Source organism: Eubalaena glacialis, chromosome 19 (genome assembly GCF_028564815.1).
Source record: "Eubalaena glacialis isolate mEubGla1 chromosome 19, mEubGla1.1.hap2.+ XY, whole genome shotgun sequence".
Classification (NCBI taxonomy): domain Eukaryota; kingdom Metazoa; phylum Chordata; class Mammalia; order Artiodactyla; family Balaenidae; genus Eubalaena; species Eubalaena glacialis.
The window spans coordinates 5,715,758-5,733,412 of NC_083734.1; the positions used below are offsets into that span (position 1 = coordinate 5,715,758).

Genomic DNA, 17,655 nt, shown 5'->3' on the forward strand with positions numbered 1-17,655 from the left:
GGGGCACGCGGACTGAGACCGCCGGCTGCGCCCAAGAGCTGGAGGAGGGGCCGCATGTGGGCTCTCCGCTCGCTGCTGGGGCTGGGGTGCGCGGCCGGGCGCGCCATGTCGCAGGGGCCGACTCGCCGGCCGCGGCCGCCCAAGGACCCGCTGCGGCACCTGCGCACGCGGGAGAAGCGCGGCCCGTCGTGGGGGCCCGGGGGCCCGAACACCGTGTACCTGCAGGTGGTGGCGGCTGGCGGCCGGGATGCAGGCGCTGCGCTCTATGTCTTCTCCGAGTTCAACCGGTCAGTGCGCCGCGCCGGGGTCCGGCCGGCCCAGCGGGTCCCCTGGCCAAGCCCCGCCCCGCCCCGCGGCCGCAGTGCTGAGCGCCCAGAGCATCGGGGCCCCTTCCTGGGCTTGGTACCCCGCGCATCCCCCCCTTCCCAGTGTGGATGCGAGAGCCTGGATCCCTTACATCCCCGTCCGTGTGGCTCCGGGAGGCCCCGCTGACCTTTAGACAGACTTGGGTATAAGCGTTCCCTTCCCAAGCCTCGGCCCCGAGCCCCCTCCCGTGCACCCCAGGACCAGGGCCTCCTGGTCCGTGTTGGGGGTGGGCAGGTCTGCGGAGGAGGTGATGGGGAAAGGACGCATCTCGCCCCAGTTCGACCCTACTCAGGTCCCAGATCCCTCCCTGCCTCTGCTGAGGAGGGTTCAAACCCCAGCGTCCCAACAGCAGAAATGCGGTTGGTAGCACAGCACGTGTTTTTAGTTGTTTTCCCCTGTGGTGTACAACAAAGCATATAAACGGTGGCAGAGGTTTTACAGAACCGAATCTAACGACTGTCTGGTGTAATGTTCGTCCTCTAGGTATCTCTTCAACTGCGGGGAAGGCATCCAGCGACTCATGCAGGAGCACAAGTGAGCCAGCCATTTTCCTGCGGGGTGGGGAATGACTCTGCGGCTTTGAGGCAGGAGGGTTGTTACAGCAGGAGAATGGGTCCCTGGTCCTTCTGTTTTGTCCTGCTCCAACGCTTTCTTTTTCTTAGGCTGAAGGTGTCTCGTTTGGACAACATATTCCTGACTCGAATGCACTGGTCTAATGTTGGAGGGCTGTGTGGTGAGTATATTCTTTCCCAGGTCAGGGGCTGGGGGGAGGTGTCTGGGATTTTAACCTGCCGGGCCCTTTTTTTTGCCCGACTTCGGAGTCTGGGGACTCTGGAATTCTTTTTATGCCAGCCCCGTCAGCTGCAGCAGGGAGAATCAAAAGCTGACTCAGAAGAGTTGATTTTAACGTAGACGCTGCCTTCAGGTGTTAACCATCCACCTCATTTATTGAGTTGCTGGACCGGAGATATGGGACAAACTGGAGAGTGTGGTGATGGTGATTACAGTCAATATATCAATATTCACCATTGAGACCGTCCGCTCGCTACACACAGATGCCTAGTGTCCAGATTACCCCCTTGTTTACGCCCGTCAATTAGAAGGATCGAGATTGTTCTGCCGCCAGATTCTGTAAGGTTCGTGGAGCGGGTAGGAGGGAGTGGAGGCTGAACCAGTCTCATTCCCAGAGCTGAGGCTCAGGTGAGGCCAGGAAGCACCCAGGGTGCAGCATCTGTGGCCTGCCTCTGACTTGGCATGATTTTGCACCCGAGGTGCCTCACCCTGGTATCAAGTCCTGCCAGTTCCGGAGGCATCTGAGTGATGGTGGGTGTCCCTCGCAGCTCTAGCCAGCGTCACTTCTGCTCTGCACGTGCAGAGCCAGCAGAAACCTAGCAAACTGAGTACGGAGTGCGCCTCCTGGCCGCGACCGCGGGTCAGGGCGATGAGAGATCTGATCTGATTCGTCCCTTTTAGGAATGATTCTTACCTTAAAGGAAACCGGGGTTCCAAAGTGTGTGCTGTCTGGACCTCCACAACTGGTGAGTCTCTCCTGACTCAGCTGTCAAAGCTAAGTCCTCCATTTCAGTGTGAGTAACAAGGGTTTCCAATTTTACAAATCAGCCTTCTGCCCTCCAGAGTTAATTGACAGTGGCATAAACACTTTGCCTTTCGAGTTAAAGACACCTGAGTCCATAAACCTTATTAACTCTATGACCTTGATTGAGTTAATTTCCGTTCTGCAGCCTCAGTGTCTTCATCTGTGAAATGGTTTGCAGTTGTTAAGGATTAAACGAGGTAACACGCAAAACACTCTTTATCAGGTGTTTCACACCATGTGGACACAACAGATGTCAGCTTTTATCCTTATTTATTAAATTTCAGACATCATCGTCCCTTCCCAGCCAGCTTAGGACACTGTCGAGAGATTGTGTACACGTTGTTAGCATAAGGGTTCACTTCCCAGGTGCTAGGGTAAAAGGCCAGCCCTGTAAAGTCTGTCCCCAGAGTAATGCTGCATGGCCATCCCTCTGTCTTCTTCTCGTTGGTCTGTCCCTACACCTTCTACTGCCATTGCTTCCCATGTCCAATCCTGCCCCCCTGTGACCGTCCAGCACCGTGGCCAGAGGGACTCCTCCCAAGCGTAACCGCAGACGGGTCACTTCATCCTAAAACCCTTCAAGGGTCTTTGTTGTAAACACAGTCCAAACGCCTTCACGTGGCCCACAGGTCCTGTCAGCCCAGGCCCTCGCCTGCCCTGGCATCTGTGCCCTGGTCACCAGGCGGGGCTGCGGGCCGGCTTTTAGCTCTTCCCGGAAGCCCCTTGCTGTCTCGGGCCGTCATCCACGCACCAGTTCCCCTCTTGCCCCGCCTGTGTCCTTCCTTCTAGGGCTCATCTCAAAGGGTGTTTGCTCAGGAGCCACCCTTGACTCTCCAGATGGGTCGGATCCCAGCTCTCCGCGTTTTTCATATCTGCAGGTCCCTCAGCACCACGGCTGCTGGTTGTCATTTGTATTGTTTTTGTCTCCTCCCCTGGATTCTAAGTTCCGTGAGGGCAGGGACCCCATCTTTTCACTGCTGACCCCTTGGCATCTAACATATGGTGGACACTCAGTAAATATTTGTATGAAGGAAGTTGAAAATGCTCTCTGAACTGTGTTTTATGTCGGTACCTTTGATGCCTCTCGTGTACTTGAACGTGTTGCTGTGTCCTCCATCTGTGCAGCCATAACTGCTCACCTCCTTATTTTTCTTTCTTAGGAAAAGTACCTGGAAGCTATCAAAATATTTTCTGGTCCACTGAAAGGAATAGACCTGGGTATGTCCTTGATGATGACTCATTGCCATTTCTGTCTCACATGTCCCCGTCTCAAATCAGAATCCATAAAAGCTGACGAAATTAAACCTTAAAATCAAGTGCTTCATCCACGCGAGATGAATTTTTAAAATATCGCTTGCTGCACTTTCTATGCCCTCACCTCCCGCTCCTTCCCAAACACGGGCAGGGGAGGCAGGAGTGAGTTAAAAGCTGCTGCGTGCTGCACGCGTGCTGCATGCGTGCTGGGTGGGGGGTCTCTCTTGGGGCCCCGAGGCTCTGCCCTGGCCCTACAGGTGGTTCTCGTCATCGAATGGCCTTGGATCCCTTGCAGGGAGAAGGGCTGTGAGCGGCTCTGACTGGGCTGGGAGGCACGTGGCCGCTAGATGGGGGGAGGCCTGGCCGATGTGCCGGCAGAGCCCGGTGCATCTCTGGCTTGTTCTTGTGTAGAAACACTAGTATTTTATTTCAGAATGTGTCCCGGGTCTCCGAGTTGAGAGGATCGGCTCTGGCCGAGTGTTTGCCTGTGTCTCTCACGTTTAAGTCTTGGCTTCGTGTTTATCTTAGCGGATGATCGCCTGTGATCGTCGTGTGTCTTCTCCTGTGGCTGACCTAAATATTAGTGGCTGATGAAAATATGTTTTCGCCGTTTGCCTAAACACTTTCGTTTCCTCAGAAATTCTGGCTTTAGCTCAGATTCCCGCCAGAATTCCAGAGCAGGCTTGTTGCTCGTGGGCAGCGATGTGGACTTGACGTTCACGCCTCGTTTGCTGCTGCAGTCACTGTCCTGTGGCCTTTTCCCCGCAGCCGTGCGACCCCACTCCGCGCCGGAATACCAGGACGAGACCATGACGGTCTTCCAGATCCCCATCCACAGTGAGTGTGAAGCCGCGATTCCCAGGAGTGGGAGGACGTGGGTCCCGGGTCAGGAAGGCAGGTGGCAACAGAAACTGCCTGATCGCGGGCCTGTGTACCCAGTTTTGTGTTCTGAGCATGATTAGGAAGTTTAGCCGAGGAGTTCCTGCCCTTAAGGAGCTTATGACCTTGAGGACAGACGCGTTTACCTCGCATGTAACGATCGTGATTGCACTTTGGGGTGTCAGGTAATCAGGCTCTGCCCTCAGATCTGCCCGTTTATTGCCAGGGGTCATTGCCACAGGTGTGGGTGCCCTCCTGGGATGCAAGGACTTGGAGAGGTGGGCACAGACGAGCCTTGTTCATAAACAGCAGCGGCAGCCCGGCGGGAGTGCGGTTGGGGGTCAGAAGGGCTCGAGGACCTCCTCAGGTCCCGGGGCCCGAGGTGCGGTCCTGACGTGGAGACAGGCAGTTTGCATGCGAGTCACTGCCGCGTCCGCGCTGCCCTGGGGTCCGCTTAACGCTCTGTGTCGGGTCTCCCGACTGTGAGCGACATGCAGGGCCGGCTCCTCGCCCGTTACCTGGTCTGAGCTTGCCGCGTGCAGACGGGGCGCAGACGAGCCCCTCCCCCCCGCCCCCGGCCGGAGGAGCACGGGACCCGCCAGGAGACGGGCCTGCGCCGGCCCGGCCTGGCCCACTCTCCTCGCGTGTCCTCCCCCGGCCGCGCCCCCAGCCTGGTGTGTCCCTGCCCGCTTCCCCGCTCCAGCACGTGGCCCTGCACCCTCCACACGTGCGAGTGATCAGTGCTGAGCCCGCCCAGCAAGCACAGAGGTCCGGGCAGCTCAGAGGACCGGGCGGGGCGGGGGTCGCTGAGACCAGCAGCCGCGTGCCCGCCTCTTAGGGCAGGGATTTCTTCCGTTCGCCACACCGCGGCCTGCGGGATCTTAGTTCCCCCACCAGGAATCGAACCCGGGGCCCTTGCAGTGAAAGCATGGAGCCCTAACCGCTGGACAGACAGGGAAGTGTTTTTTTGACCTTGGGACGGAACTGACTGCCCAAGTATGCCGCTCCTCGTGGCGCTGGGGAACCTTGGGCCAAGGTCTGTGCGGAGCGTGATGGCGGCGGATAAACCAGCTGAGTGCGCGGTGCTTTCTGCTCGGCACGCACCCTTGAGTCCCCGCTGCAGTCAGGCCGGGACCCGGGCAGAAACCTCAAGATGAGGAGGATGGGCATGCGGGCCAGAGCCAGGCGGGGAGGTGGCCAGTAGAGGACAGGCCGGCATAGGGGGCCACGTGGCTGTGAGCCTGCCCTCTGCGTGTATCACTTGTTTCCCTTCCCGACCAGGCGAACAGGTGAACGGGGAGCACCAGCCAGCGCGGAGTCCAGAGAGGCTGAGTCCAGAGCCGTCTCCAGACGCGGGGCCAGCGGAAGGGGAGCAGCACCTGGCGGCCGGTAATGGTGCTTGGACGGCGGCGCGCTGGCCGGGCTGCTGGGGCTGCTGGGGCTGCTGGGGCTGGTGCGGGCGGGAGTCTGTCTGAATCCGCTGGCTCCTTTGTCATAAGGAAGTTCTGGGTGCAAAACAGACAGTTTTTCTTATCGCGTTAGGATTCAGCTGTGGGGCAGGTGAGAAGGTTGTCTTTAAAAGCGGCCACACGAAGCTGTAGGGGCCAGTCCGCAGCCCTGGGGAGCCCCAAGCTTCGGGTTCAGTTTAACCAGAGGAAGAGCAGGACCTGGCAAATGATTGATTGGGAGGCTTTGTGTTTCTCTCTTTTTTTTGGTATAAAGTTACATTGTTTATTTCATCATACAGTATAGATCATTAAGTCTTTACAATTCGTTACAGTCTTTGGATTTTTTTTTGAATTCCCACTTCACTTGTAGCAAGTCAGTATCATCCCCAAATCAAAATCACTTCTTTATATGTGCACCCATCATATCTGCAGAACCCCACACAAAGAAGGTGTTCCAGCACAGTGTCAGCAGTGCAGAGAAGGCACGATGAACTTTTTGTCTCTCGTTAAGGCAGCAGTAACGCAAGTGATTTTTCCTGAGTGCAGAACCTAACAGCTAAGCAGACAGAACAGTCATATCAACGAGTGGATTTGCACCTTTTCTTCCAGAATGACAGCCTACTGGGAAACTAGATTAAAATTCCAGGATGAGACGTATCACGCGAATTGGGCTGCTTGAGGATGCTGTTGTCCAGGGATGGGCAGGGTTGATAAGTTCCTGTCTCTGCCCCAAGGCCATGTCTGTCTGAGGACCGACAAGGGGCTGGCCCTCCGTGCTGTCCTTTTTGGGTGGCTCGGGTGAGGGCTGGCACCCACGTCGTTTCTGCAGGCCTTGTAGCTTTTGTGTTATTTCCCATATTCTTACACTTGTTTGTAAAGCACGTTACATCTTATTTTTCCCTCTCATCTCCACTTCTAGGTAAAATGTGTCATTTTTTTAAACATTTCACTTGCCATTTTCTGGTTGGCATTTTGCATTTTTGTTTACTCAGATCTCAACATGAGTAGGAAAAAGAAAAGATCTGCTTGAGAAAAAATACCAGCGTTTCTTTGACCTTTGTATCCGAACAGTTCCATCCATTTAAGTTTGTGTGAAGTCAGATTAGGTATCAGACGATCACCGATCTGTGGCACCTGGAGACATTGCCATTTACCTCGTGTGGTCGGATTTGTTTCTCCTCAGGTGCTGGCCAGAAAACGCATGGCAGGGACCCCTCCTTGGTCGTAGCTTTTGTCTGTAAGGTAAGCACCTTGCTGGACGCTCTACATGAACATGTGTCTGGTGACCTAAGGGTTTCCGGTAATTTGAAGGTAGCAGCTCCTACCATCACCTGTGTTCAGAGGAAACAGTTGTCCTGGTTCCCAGTAAACCACCTATGCTTGTATGTGGTTTCCACTTCCAGATTCTCTTCCAGCCAGAGTCAGTCTACAGAGACATGTTTCATATTTGGCTGTGAGCCTCCCTCTTGAACTTCAGAAATAGTTGATAAGTTTCTGAAGTTAAAGACTACTTTTTTTTTTTTTAGGAATTTCTTTTTGTTTGAAGTATAGTTGATTTACAGTGTTGTGTTAATTACTGCTGTACAGCCAAGTGACTCAGTTATACACATATATACAGTCTTTTTTATGTTCTTTTCCATTATGGTTTATCACAGGACATTGAAGACAGTTCCCTGTGCTACGCAGTAGGACCTGGTTGTTTATCCATCCTGTATATGATAGTTTGCATCTGCTAACCCCAACCTCCCAGTCCACCCCTCCCCCGCCAACCACAAGTCTGTTCTCTCTGTCAGTCTGTTTCATGGATAAGTTCATTTGTGTCATATTTTAGATTCCACATATTGGTGATAGCATATAGTATTTGTCTTTCTCTGACTTACTTCACTTAGTATGATAATCTCTAGTTGGCATCCAAGTTACTGCAAATGTCATTATTTCATTCTTTTTTATGGCTGAGGAGTATTCCATTGTATCTATGTACCACATCTTTATTCATTCATCTGTTGATGGACATTTAGGTGGTTTCTATGTCTTGGCTGTTGTGAATAGTGCTGCTATGATCATAGGGGTGCATGTATCTTTTTGAATTAGACTTTTGTCTGGATATATGCCCAGGAGTGGGATTGCTGGATTGTATGGTAATTCTATTTTTGGTTTTCTGAGGAACCTCCATACTGTTTTCCGTAGTGGCTGTACCAATTTACATTCCCACCAACAGTGTAGCAGGATTCCCTTTTCTCCACACCCTCTCCAGCATTTATTTGTAGACTTTTGAATGATGGCCATTCTGACCAGTGTGAGGTGGTAGCTCGTTGTAGTTTTGATTTGCCTTTCTCTAATAATTAGCAATGTTGAGCGTCTTTTCATGTGCCTATTGGCCATCTGTATGTCTTCTTTGGAGAAATATCTGTTTAGGTCTTCTACCCATTTTTGGATTGGGTTGTTTGTTTTTTTTTTGGTGTTGAGTTGTATGAGCTGTTTGTATATTTTGGAAATTAGCCCTTGTTAGCTGCATTGTTTGCAAATGTTTTCTTCCATTCTACAGGTTGTCTTTTCATTTTGTTTATGGTTTCCTTTGCTGTGCAAAAGCTTATAAGTTTGATTAAGTCCCATTTGTTTGTTTTTATTTCTGTTGCCTTGGAAGACTGACCAAGAAAACATTGGTAGGGTTTATGTCAGAGAATGTTTTGACTATGTTCTCTTTTGGGAGTTTTATGGTGTCATGTTTAAGTCTTTAAGTCATTTTGAGTTTCTTTTGTGTATGGTGAGAAGGTGTGTTCTAACTTCATTGATTTACATGTGGCTGTCCAACTTTCCCAACACCACTTGGTGAAGAGACTGTTTTTCCCACTGTATATTCTTGCCTCCTTTGTTGAAGATTAATTGGCGGTAGGTGTGTGGGTTTATTTCTGGGCTCTCTGGTTCCATTGATCCATATGTCTGTTTTTGTGGCAGTACCATGCTGTTTTGCTTGCTGTAGCTTTGTAGTATTGTCTGAAGTCTGGGGGCGGGTTATGCTTCCTGCTTTGTTCTTTTTCTTCAGGATTGCTTTGGCAATTCTGGATCTTTTGTGGTTCCATATGAATTTTAGGATTGTTCTACTTCTTTGAAAAATGTCATGGGTAATTTGATAGGGATCACATTAAATCTGTAGATTGCTTTGGGTAGTATGGCCATTTTAGCAATATTAATTCTTCCTATTCAAGAGCATGGGATATCTTTCCATTTCTTTAAATCATCTTCAACTTCCTTTATTAATGTTTTATAGTTCTCAGCATCTGTCTTTCACCTCCTTGGCAAGGTTTATTCCTAAGTATTTTATTCTTTGGGTTGTGATTTTAAAAGGTATTTTTTTTTTTAAAAGGTATTTTTTTACATTCCCTTTCTGATATTTCATTGTTGATGTAAAGAAATGCAACTGATTTCTGTATGTTAATCTTGTATCCTGCTACCTTGCTGAATTGGTTTATCAGTTCTGGTAGTTTCTCTGTGTAGTCTTTTGGGTTTTCTGTATATAGTATCATATCATTTGCAACTAATGACAGTTTTGCCTCTTTCCTTCCAACTTGGATACCTTTAATTTCTTTTTCTTCTCTGATTACTGTGGCTAGGACTTCCAATACTATGTTGAATAGAAGAGGTGAGAGTGGAACATCCTTGTTCCAGATTTTAGCAGGAAGGCTTTCAGGTTTTCACCATTGAGTATTATGTTGGCTGTGGGTTTGTCATAAATAGCTTTTATTATCTTGAGACATGGTCCCTCTATACGCACTTTGATGAGAGTTTTTATCATGAATGGATGTTGAATTTTGTCGAATGCTTTTTCTGCATCTATCGAGATGATTGTGTAGTTTTTGTCTTTTGTTGACACGGTGTATCACATTGATTTGAGTATGTTGAACCATCCTTGTGAACTTGGGATGAATCCCACTTGGTCATGGTGTGTGATCTTTTTTGTGTATCGTTGGGTTCAGTTTGCTAATATTTTGTTGAATTTTTGCATCTATATTCATCAAAGACGTTGGCCTGTAATTTTCTTTTTTGGTGTTGTCTTTGTCTGGTTTTGGTATCAGCGTGATGATGGCTTCATAGAATGTCTTTGGGAGTGTTCCCTCCTCAGTTTTTTGGAAGAGTTTGAGAAGGATTAAAGGACTGCTTTTTCACAAAAAGCTTTGTTTCCCTTCAAATGACTCAGGCCTTTATTGAGACTCTGTCACCTTTTTTAGTTTATATCGTCTTACTGTAGTTGTTACACTGCTGATGTTGGACTAATTTTTTTTTATTGGAGTATAGTTGCTTTACAGTATTGTGTTTCTACTGTACAGCAAAGTGAATCAGCTATATGTATACATATATCCCCTATTTTTTTGGATTTCCTTCTGATTTACATCACCACAGAATTGAGTAGAGTTCCCTGAGCTATATAATAGGTTCTCATTAGTTATCTATTTTATACATAGTATCAATAGTGTATACATGTCAATCTCAATCTCCCAATTCATCCCCCCCCACCCTTGGTAGCCATACATTTCTTCTCTACATCTGTGTGTCTATTTCTGCTTTGTAAATAAGATTGTCTACACCAGTTTTTTCAGATTCCACGTGTATGCTTTAATATATGATATTTGTTTTTCTCTTTCTGCCTTACTTCACTCTGTTTGACAGTTTTCTAGATCCATCCATATCTCTACAGATGACCCAATTTTGTTCCTTTTTATGGCTGAGAAATATTCCATTGTATATATGTACCACATCTTCTTTATCCATTCATCTGTTGATGGACACCTAGGTTGCTTCCATGTCCTGGCTATAGTAAATAGAGCTGCAGTGAACATTGTGGTGCATGTCTCTTTTTGAATTATGGTTTTCTCAGGGTATATGCCCAGTAGTGGGATTGCTGGGTCATATGGTAGTTATATTTTTAGTTTTTTAAGGAACCTCCATACTGTTCTCCATAGTGGCTGTATCAATTTACATTCCTACCAACAGTGCAGGAGGGTTCCCTTTTCTCCACACCCTCTCCAGCCTTCATCGTTTGTCGACTGTTTGACAGTGGCCATTCTGACCAGTGTAAGGTGATAACCTCGTTTTGGTTTGCATTTCTCTAATATTTCGCGATGTTGCACATCTTTTCATGTGGTTTTTTGTAAACGGGGTAAGTAAAACGTACCTCTTGAAATTGGCTTCTCAAGTGTCTGCCCTCTTCTGAATTCTTTTGCGATGCCCTACCTGGGGCATTTCTGGAGGGCAGGTGTCTTTCCTTGACAGCCCCACAAGGCCTTGTGAGTATTCAGTGCCCATAAGCACGGGTTTCAAAGTTGTTGTTACGGGAAAGAGCCACAAGGCGGCAGCACTTCTTCATGCCCCACTCTTGTTTTTTCTTTTTCTTTTCTTTTAATTTAATTTTTATTTTATATTGGAGTAGAGTTGATTTCCAAGGTTGTGTTTGTTTTAGGCATACAGGAACTTGATTCAGTTATACATTGACGTATATGTATTCTTTCTCGGTTTCTTTTCCCAACATAAGTTCTTACAGTGTGTTCAGTAGCGTTCCCTGTGCTATTCAGTAGGTCCTTTTTGAATATCGGCTGAATATAACCAACCTCCTAAATTATCCCCCCATCTTTCCTTTTCGATAACCATAAGTTTGTTTTCTTAGTCTGTGAGTCTGTTTCTCTTTTGTAAATTAGTTGGATTGTATGAATGTATAGATTGCACCTGTAATTGATATGATATTTGTCTTTCTCTCTCTGACTTACTTCACTGAGTATGATAATCTCTCGGTCCATCCTTGTTGCTGGAAATGGCATTAGTTCGTTCTTTTTTTATGGCCGAGTAGTATTCCAGTGCATATATGTACCACATATGCTTCATTTATCTGTCGTTGGTCGATTCGGGTGCTTCTATGTCTTGGCTATATTGTAAATAGTGCTGCCCTGAAAATAGGGGTGCTCGTGTCCTTTCAAATTAGGATTTTCTCTGGATCTAAGCCCAGGACTGGGATTGCTGGATCATATGCTAATTCTACGCTTAGTTTTTTAAGGAACCTCTACACTGTTCTCCATAGCGGCTGTACCAATTTACATCCCCACCAACAGTGTAGGAGCGTTCTCTTTCCCCCATGCCCTCTCCAGCATTTATTCTTTGTAGACTTTTTTTGACGATGACACCATTCTGATCGGTGTGAGGTGATACCTCATTGTAATTTTGATTTGCATTTCTTTAATACTGAGCGATGTTGAGTATCTTTCCATGTGCTTTTTTTTTTTTTTTTAATACAGTGTGTGCATAATTTACCTCTTGAAATTGGCCTGTTGAAAGTCAGCCCTGTTTTGAATTCTTTTCCGATGATTAACCCCAGGGCATTTCTTGAGGGCAGGTGTCATTCACAGCCCCGCAGGCCTTGTGAAGATCAAGTGCCCCTCAGCACTGGTTTTAAAGTTGTTGTTACGGGAAACGCCCACAAGGTGGCAGCATTTCTCCGTGACCGGCTCTGGTTCCCCGGCAACCAGAGCCTGAGGCAAAGTGCTGTTCCTGGGTTGCCAGTTAGAGGGGAATGGGCCAGAAGAAACGCCCCAGGCTTGTGTCTCGTGACTTCTTCCCCTCACCCCTTACGGCCCTTCCCGCCTTCAGCCAGTCCCCACTCCGGCGTCACCACTCTGCCGAGGGTGCTGTCTTCTGTAGGTAGGTGGGGCGACCCTAAGGAGGCGTGGAGCCCAGGGGACTCTCGGAGCTCTTCCAGCCCATGGGCTCCACCATCCTTTGGGTGCACCCTGCTTGGTTTTGCTGTAGGAGGGCCCGCCTGGGTCTGGAGAGGGTGGGCACGTGCCCAGGGCACCAGGCAGGCCAGGTCCCAGGCGGGGCTCATTTGCTGGCATGTCCTCCCTGGCTCCCTTAGCCCTTGACAGTCCAGCCTTGGGCCCCAAGCCTGCTCGGGCTCCAGGGATGTGACACCAGCTCAGGGCACCAAGGCCTGAGGGGAACAGATTTGGCTTTTTTTTTTTTCTTTTTTTCTATTTTAAATTTTATTTTTTATTGGAGCGTAGGTGATTTACAGCGTTGCGGGTTTTGTTATCGCTGCTGTTTTTAACTCCGTGTGCAGGAACTTGATTTCCTTATACGTAGACCTATGTGTGTGCTTTTTCGGGTTCTCTTCCCATATCGGTTATTCCAGAGTGTTGAGTAGGGTTCCTTGTGCTGTAGCCTGGGTCCTTGTTGATTATTTTATAAATAGTAGTGTGTATATGTTAACCTCAACCTGCTTATGTCTCCCTGCCCACCACCTTTCCCTTTCGGTAACCACAGGTTTCTCTTCTAAGTCCGTGAGGCTGTGTCTGTTTTGTAAAGTTCATGTGTATCCACTTTTAGATTCCACCTGTGAGTGGTGTCATATTATACTTGTCTTTCCCTGTCTCACTACCTTCACTTAGTACGATCACCTCTACCTCCTTCCCTGTGGCTGGAAATGGCATTATTTCATTTTTTTTTCTTTTTAATGGCTGAGTAATACTCCATTGTGTCTATGGACCCCATGTTTGTTTGTTTGTTTTAAATTACAGCAGAAATATTTCTGAGGATTTGGGGATTGCTTTTTTTTAATTAATTTTTATTGGAGTATGTTTGCTTTCCAATGTGTGTTAGCCTCCAGTGCACAACAAAGTGAATCAGCCATACACGTACAGATATCCCCTCCTTTTTGGACTTCCCTCCCATTTAGGTTACCACAGTGCACTAGGTAGAGTTCCCTGTGCTATATGGTATGTTCCCATCAGGTGTCTATTTTATAAATAGTATCAATAATGTGTATATGTCAATCCCAGTCTCCCAATTCCTCCCACCCCACCCGCTTCCCCTTGGTATCCATACATTTGTTCTCTACGTCTGTGTCTCTATTTCTGCTTTGCAAATAAGATAACCTATACCTTTTTTCTAGATTCCACATATATGCGTTATCATATGACATTTGCTTTTCTCTTTCTGCCTTATTTCACTGTGTATGACACTCTGTAGGTCCATCCACGTCCCTACAAATTACCCAATTTCGTTCCTTTTTATGGCTGAGTAATATTCCATTGTATATATGTACCGCATCTTCTTTATCCATTCCTCTGTTGATGGACATTTAGGTTGCTTCCATGTCTTGGCTATTGTAAATAGAGCTGCTATGAGCATTGGGGTGCATGTATTTTTTTGAATTATGGTTTTCTCTGGGTATATGCCCAGTAATGGGTAGTTCTATTTTTAGTTTTTTAAGGAAACTCCATGCTGTTTTCTGTAGTGGCTGAATCAATTTGCATTCCCACCAATAGTGTATTGAAGGTTCCCTTTTCTCCACACCCTCTCCAGCATTTATCGTTTGTAGATTTTTTGATTATGGCTATTCTGACCAGTGTGAGGTGATACCTCATTGTAGTTTTGATTTGCATTATTCTGATAATTAGTGATGTTGAGCGTCTTTTGACATGCTCGTTGGCCATCTATGTCTTCTTTGGAGAAATGTCTATTTAGGTCTTCCCATTTTTTGATTGGGTTGTTTGTTTTTTTGATATTGAGCTGTTTGAGCTGCTTGTATATTTTGGAGATTAATCCTTTGTCAGTTACTTTGTTTGCAAATATTTTCTCCCATTCTGAGGGTTGTCTTTCCGTCTTGTTTATGGTTTCCTTTGCTGTGCAAAAGCTTTTAAGTTTAATTAGGTTCCATTTGTTTATTTTTGTTTTAATTTTCATTACTCTAGGAGATGGGTCGAAAAAGATGATGTTGTGATTTATGTCAAAGAGCATTCTCACTGCGTTTTCCTCTAAGAGTTTTATAGTGTCTGGCCTTACATTTAGGTCTTTAATCCATTTTGAGTTTATTTTTGTGTATGGTGTTAGGGAGTGTTCCAATTTCATTCTTTTATATGTAGCTGTCCAGTTTTCCCAGCACCACTTATTGAAGAGGCTGTCTTTTCTCCATTGTATATATTTTTTTTTAATTTTAAAAAATTTATTTATTTATTTTTGGCTGCGTTGGGTCTTCATTCCTGCGCACGGGCTTTCTCTAGTTGTGACGAGCGGGGGCTACTCTTTGTTGCGGTGCGTGGGCTTCTCATTGCGGTGGCTTCTCTTGTTGTGGAGCATGGGCTCTAGGCACGCAGGCTTCAGTAGTTGTGGCTCGCAGGCTCTAGAGCGCAGTGCAGTAGTTGTGGCGCGCGGGCTTAGTTGCTCCGCGGCATGTGGGTTCTTCCCGGATCAGGGCTCAAACCTGTGTCCCCTGCATTGCCAGGCAGATTCTTAACCACTGCACCACCAGGGAAGTCCTCTCCATTGTATGTTTTTGCCTGATTTGTCATAGATTAGGTGACCATAGCTGCGTGGGTTTATCTCTGGGCTTTCTATCCTGTTCCATTGATATATATGTTTTTGTGCCAGTACCATATTTTCTTGATTACTGTAGCTTTGTAGTATAGTCTGAAGTCAGGGAGGCTGATTCCTCCAGTTCTGTTTTTCTTTCTCAAGATTGCTTTGGCTATTCAGGGTCTTCTGTGTTTCCATACAAATTGTAAAATTTTTTGTTCTAGTTCTGTGAAAAATGCCATTGGTAGTCTGATAGGGATTGCATTGAATCTGTAGATCGCTTTGGGTAGTATAGTCATTTTCACAATATTGATTTTTCCAATCCAAGCACATGGTATATCTCTATATGTGTTTGTGTCATCTTTGATTTTTTTCATCAGTATCTTAAAGTTTTCTGCATACAGGTCTTTTGCCTCCTTAGGTAGGTTTATTCCTGGGTATTTTATTCTTTTTGTTGCAGTGGTAAGTGGGATTATTTGCTTAATTTCTCTTTCTGGTCTTTTGTTGTTAGTGTATAGGATTGCAAGAGATTTCTGTGTATTAATTTGTATCCTGAAACTTTACTAAATTCATTGATTGGCTTTAGTAGTTTGCTGGTGGCATCTTTAGGATTTTCTATGTATAGTATCATGTCACCTGCAAACAGTGACAGTTTTACTTCTTCTTTGCCAATTTGGATTCCTTTTATTTCTTTTTCTTCTCTGAATGCCGTGGCTAGGACTTCCAAAGTTATGTTGAATAATAATGACGAGAGTGGGCACCCTTGTGTTTTTCCTGATTTTAGAGGAAATTGTTTCAGTGTTTTCACCATTGAGAATAATGTTTGCTGTGGGTTTGTCACATATGGCCTTTATTATGTTGAGGTAGTTTCCTCTGTGCCCACCTTTTGGAGAGTTTTTATTATACATGGGTGTTGAATTTTGTTGAAAGCTTTTTCTGCATCTATTGAGATGATCATATGTTTTTTTTTCTTCAGTTTGTTAATATGGTGTATCACATTGATTGATTTTCATATATTGAAGAATCCTTGCATCCCTGGGATAAATCCCACTTGATCGTGGTGTATGATCTTTTTTGTGTGTTGTTGGATTCAATTTGCTAATATTTTGTTGAGAATTTTTGCATCTATATTCATCAAAGATACTGGCCTGTAATTTTCTTTTTTGGTGTTGTCTTTGTCTGGTTTTGGTATCGGGTGATGGTGGCTTCATAGAATGTCTTTGGGAGTGTTCCCTCCTCTTCGATTTTTTGGAAGAGTTTGAGAAGGATCAAAAGACTACTTTTTCGCAAAAAGCTTCATTTCCCTTCAAATGAATCAGGCCTTTATTAAGGCTCTTTCAACTCTGTTTTAGTTTATATCATCTTACTGTAGTCATTAAGCTGCTGACATTGGACTAATTTTTTTTCCTCTCTCATTTTATTACAACAAAGTTTAACAGTCCAGGAAAGTCACATGACCTTGGTGGGTCGACACTGAACTAATTTTTATTTATTTATTTATTTATTTATTTATGGCTGTGTTGGGTCTTCGTTTCTGTGCGAGGGCTTTCTCTAGTTGCGGCAAGTGGGGGCCACTCTTCATCGCGGTGCGCGGGCCTCTCACTGTCGCGGGCTCTCTTGTTGCGGAGCACAGGCTCCAGACGCGCAGGCTCAGCAATTGTGGCTCACGGGCTTAGTTGCTCCGCGGCATGTGGGATCTTCCCAGACCAGGGCTCGAACCCGTGTCCCTTGCACTGGCAGGCAGATTCTCAACCACTGCGCCACCAGGGAAGCCCCTGGACTAATTTTAATATTGGCTAGCATTCACAAAGGCCTAGATTGGTAAACTGAAGTTGGTCAAATTCTATGAAAATGTTATTACAATCACGTGTTTTTCAGATCTAATTGCCTACTTTCAATAGGACTTTGCGTTAAAATTTTATTATACTAGAACCTGCAGCAGTTGTCTAATCTCCGGTAAGACCACATTGCTTTTTCGTGAGCTTTGATTTTTTTTTTTTAAAGCAATATATTTGATTTAAAGTCGACTTGGTAAAGTTGATTTTAAAATATATTTGTAATTTTCATCCATTTGTAAAAAATTTTAACACCAGCAAGTGAACAGTTATGAAAGGTTAGTAGTAATATTAGTTGTTAGTTGTAAGATCATTGCCAGTATAACTTCCATCTACTTACTTACATAGTAAAAAGTAATATCTATATCTATAAAAATAGTTTATATCTATTTTACTTAGATATAAAAAGTACTTAACTTTTATAGAAGTTAAGTACTGTTGCCCGTAGGCTTGTTACTTCTGTGTGTCTGAATTTTTCGGCAGCAGAATGATTTTTCAGAGCAGTTTACGTGGTAATCTTTTGAGTGGCACTGCATCAATCCTTCCTGAACAGATTACGTCGACCGTGGTGTGTTCTGTGTGATCAGGGCGCTGTTTGGGGGCAGCTGTCCTGGGAGCCGAGGCGCTGACACCAAGTCGCCACAGGCTATGTCCCTGCCTCTGGCTCCTCCCATCTCTTGCTGCTCCTCCCACTGTGTCATCCTGCAGCCCCTTTTCCCTTTCCTGAAAATTTGCTGCTTCTCGGCTAAGGGTTCAGAAGGCGGTAAAGCAAAGCTAGTTCAAGTTCTGGGAGGTGGGAGAAATAGGCTCTGGGTGTGAGGGTCTGAGAAGCTCTTGTCTGATAGGAGCCTGGGCTTCAGGCAGCCGTCTGCTGCCCTGGGGCCTGTGAGCTGGCGTTCGGTTTTCAGACGGGAACAACTTTCTCCACGGGTTGAATTGA

At 46.2% G+C, this 17,655-nt stretch overlaps 1 protein-coding gene across 3 annotated transcripts in view; it reads left to right on the forward strand.

The window, feature by feature from the left end:
- The window catches only part of ELAC2 (elaC ribonuclease Z 2), a 27,928-nt gene continuing 10,273 nt past the window's right edge, over nt 1-17,655 (forward strand). For all 3 annotated transcript variants that reach the window (XR_009698154.1, XM_061174633.1, XM_061174634.1), the window contains exons 1-8: nt 1-287; nt 850-900; nt 1,029-1,099; nt 1,840-1,904; nt 3,124-3,181; nt 3,986-4,054; nt 5,378-5,485; nt 6,728-6,786. Coding sequence is in view for 2 of the 3 variants with exons in the window: in XM_061174633.1 (XP_061030616.1) it covers nt 55-287; nt 850-900; nt 1,029-1,099; nt 1,840-1,904; nt 3,124-3,181; nt 3,986-4,054; nt 5,378-5,485; nt 6,728-6,786 (714 nt within the window). In the remaining variant the exon portion in view is untranslated. The remainder of the gene's footprint in view (nt 288-849; nt 901-1,028; nt 1,100-1,839; nt 1,905-3,123; nt 3,182-3,985; nt 4,055-5,377; nt 5,486-6,727; nt 6,787-17,655) is intronic.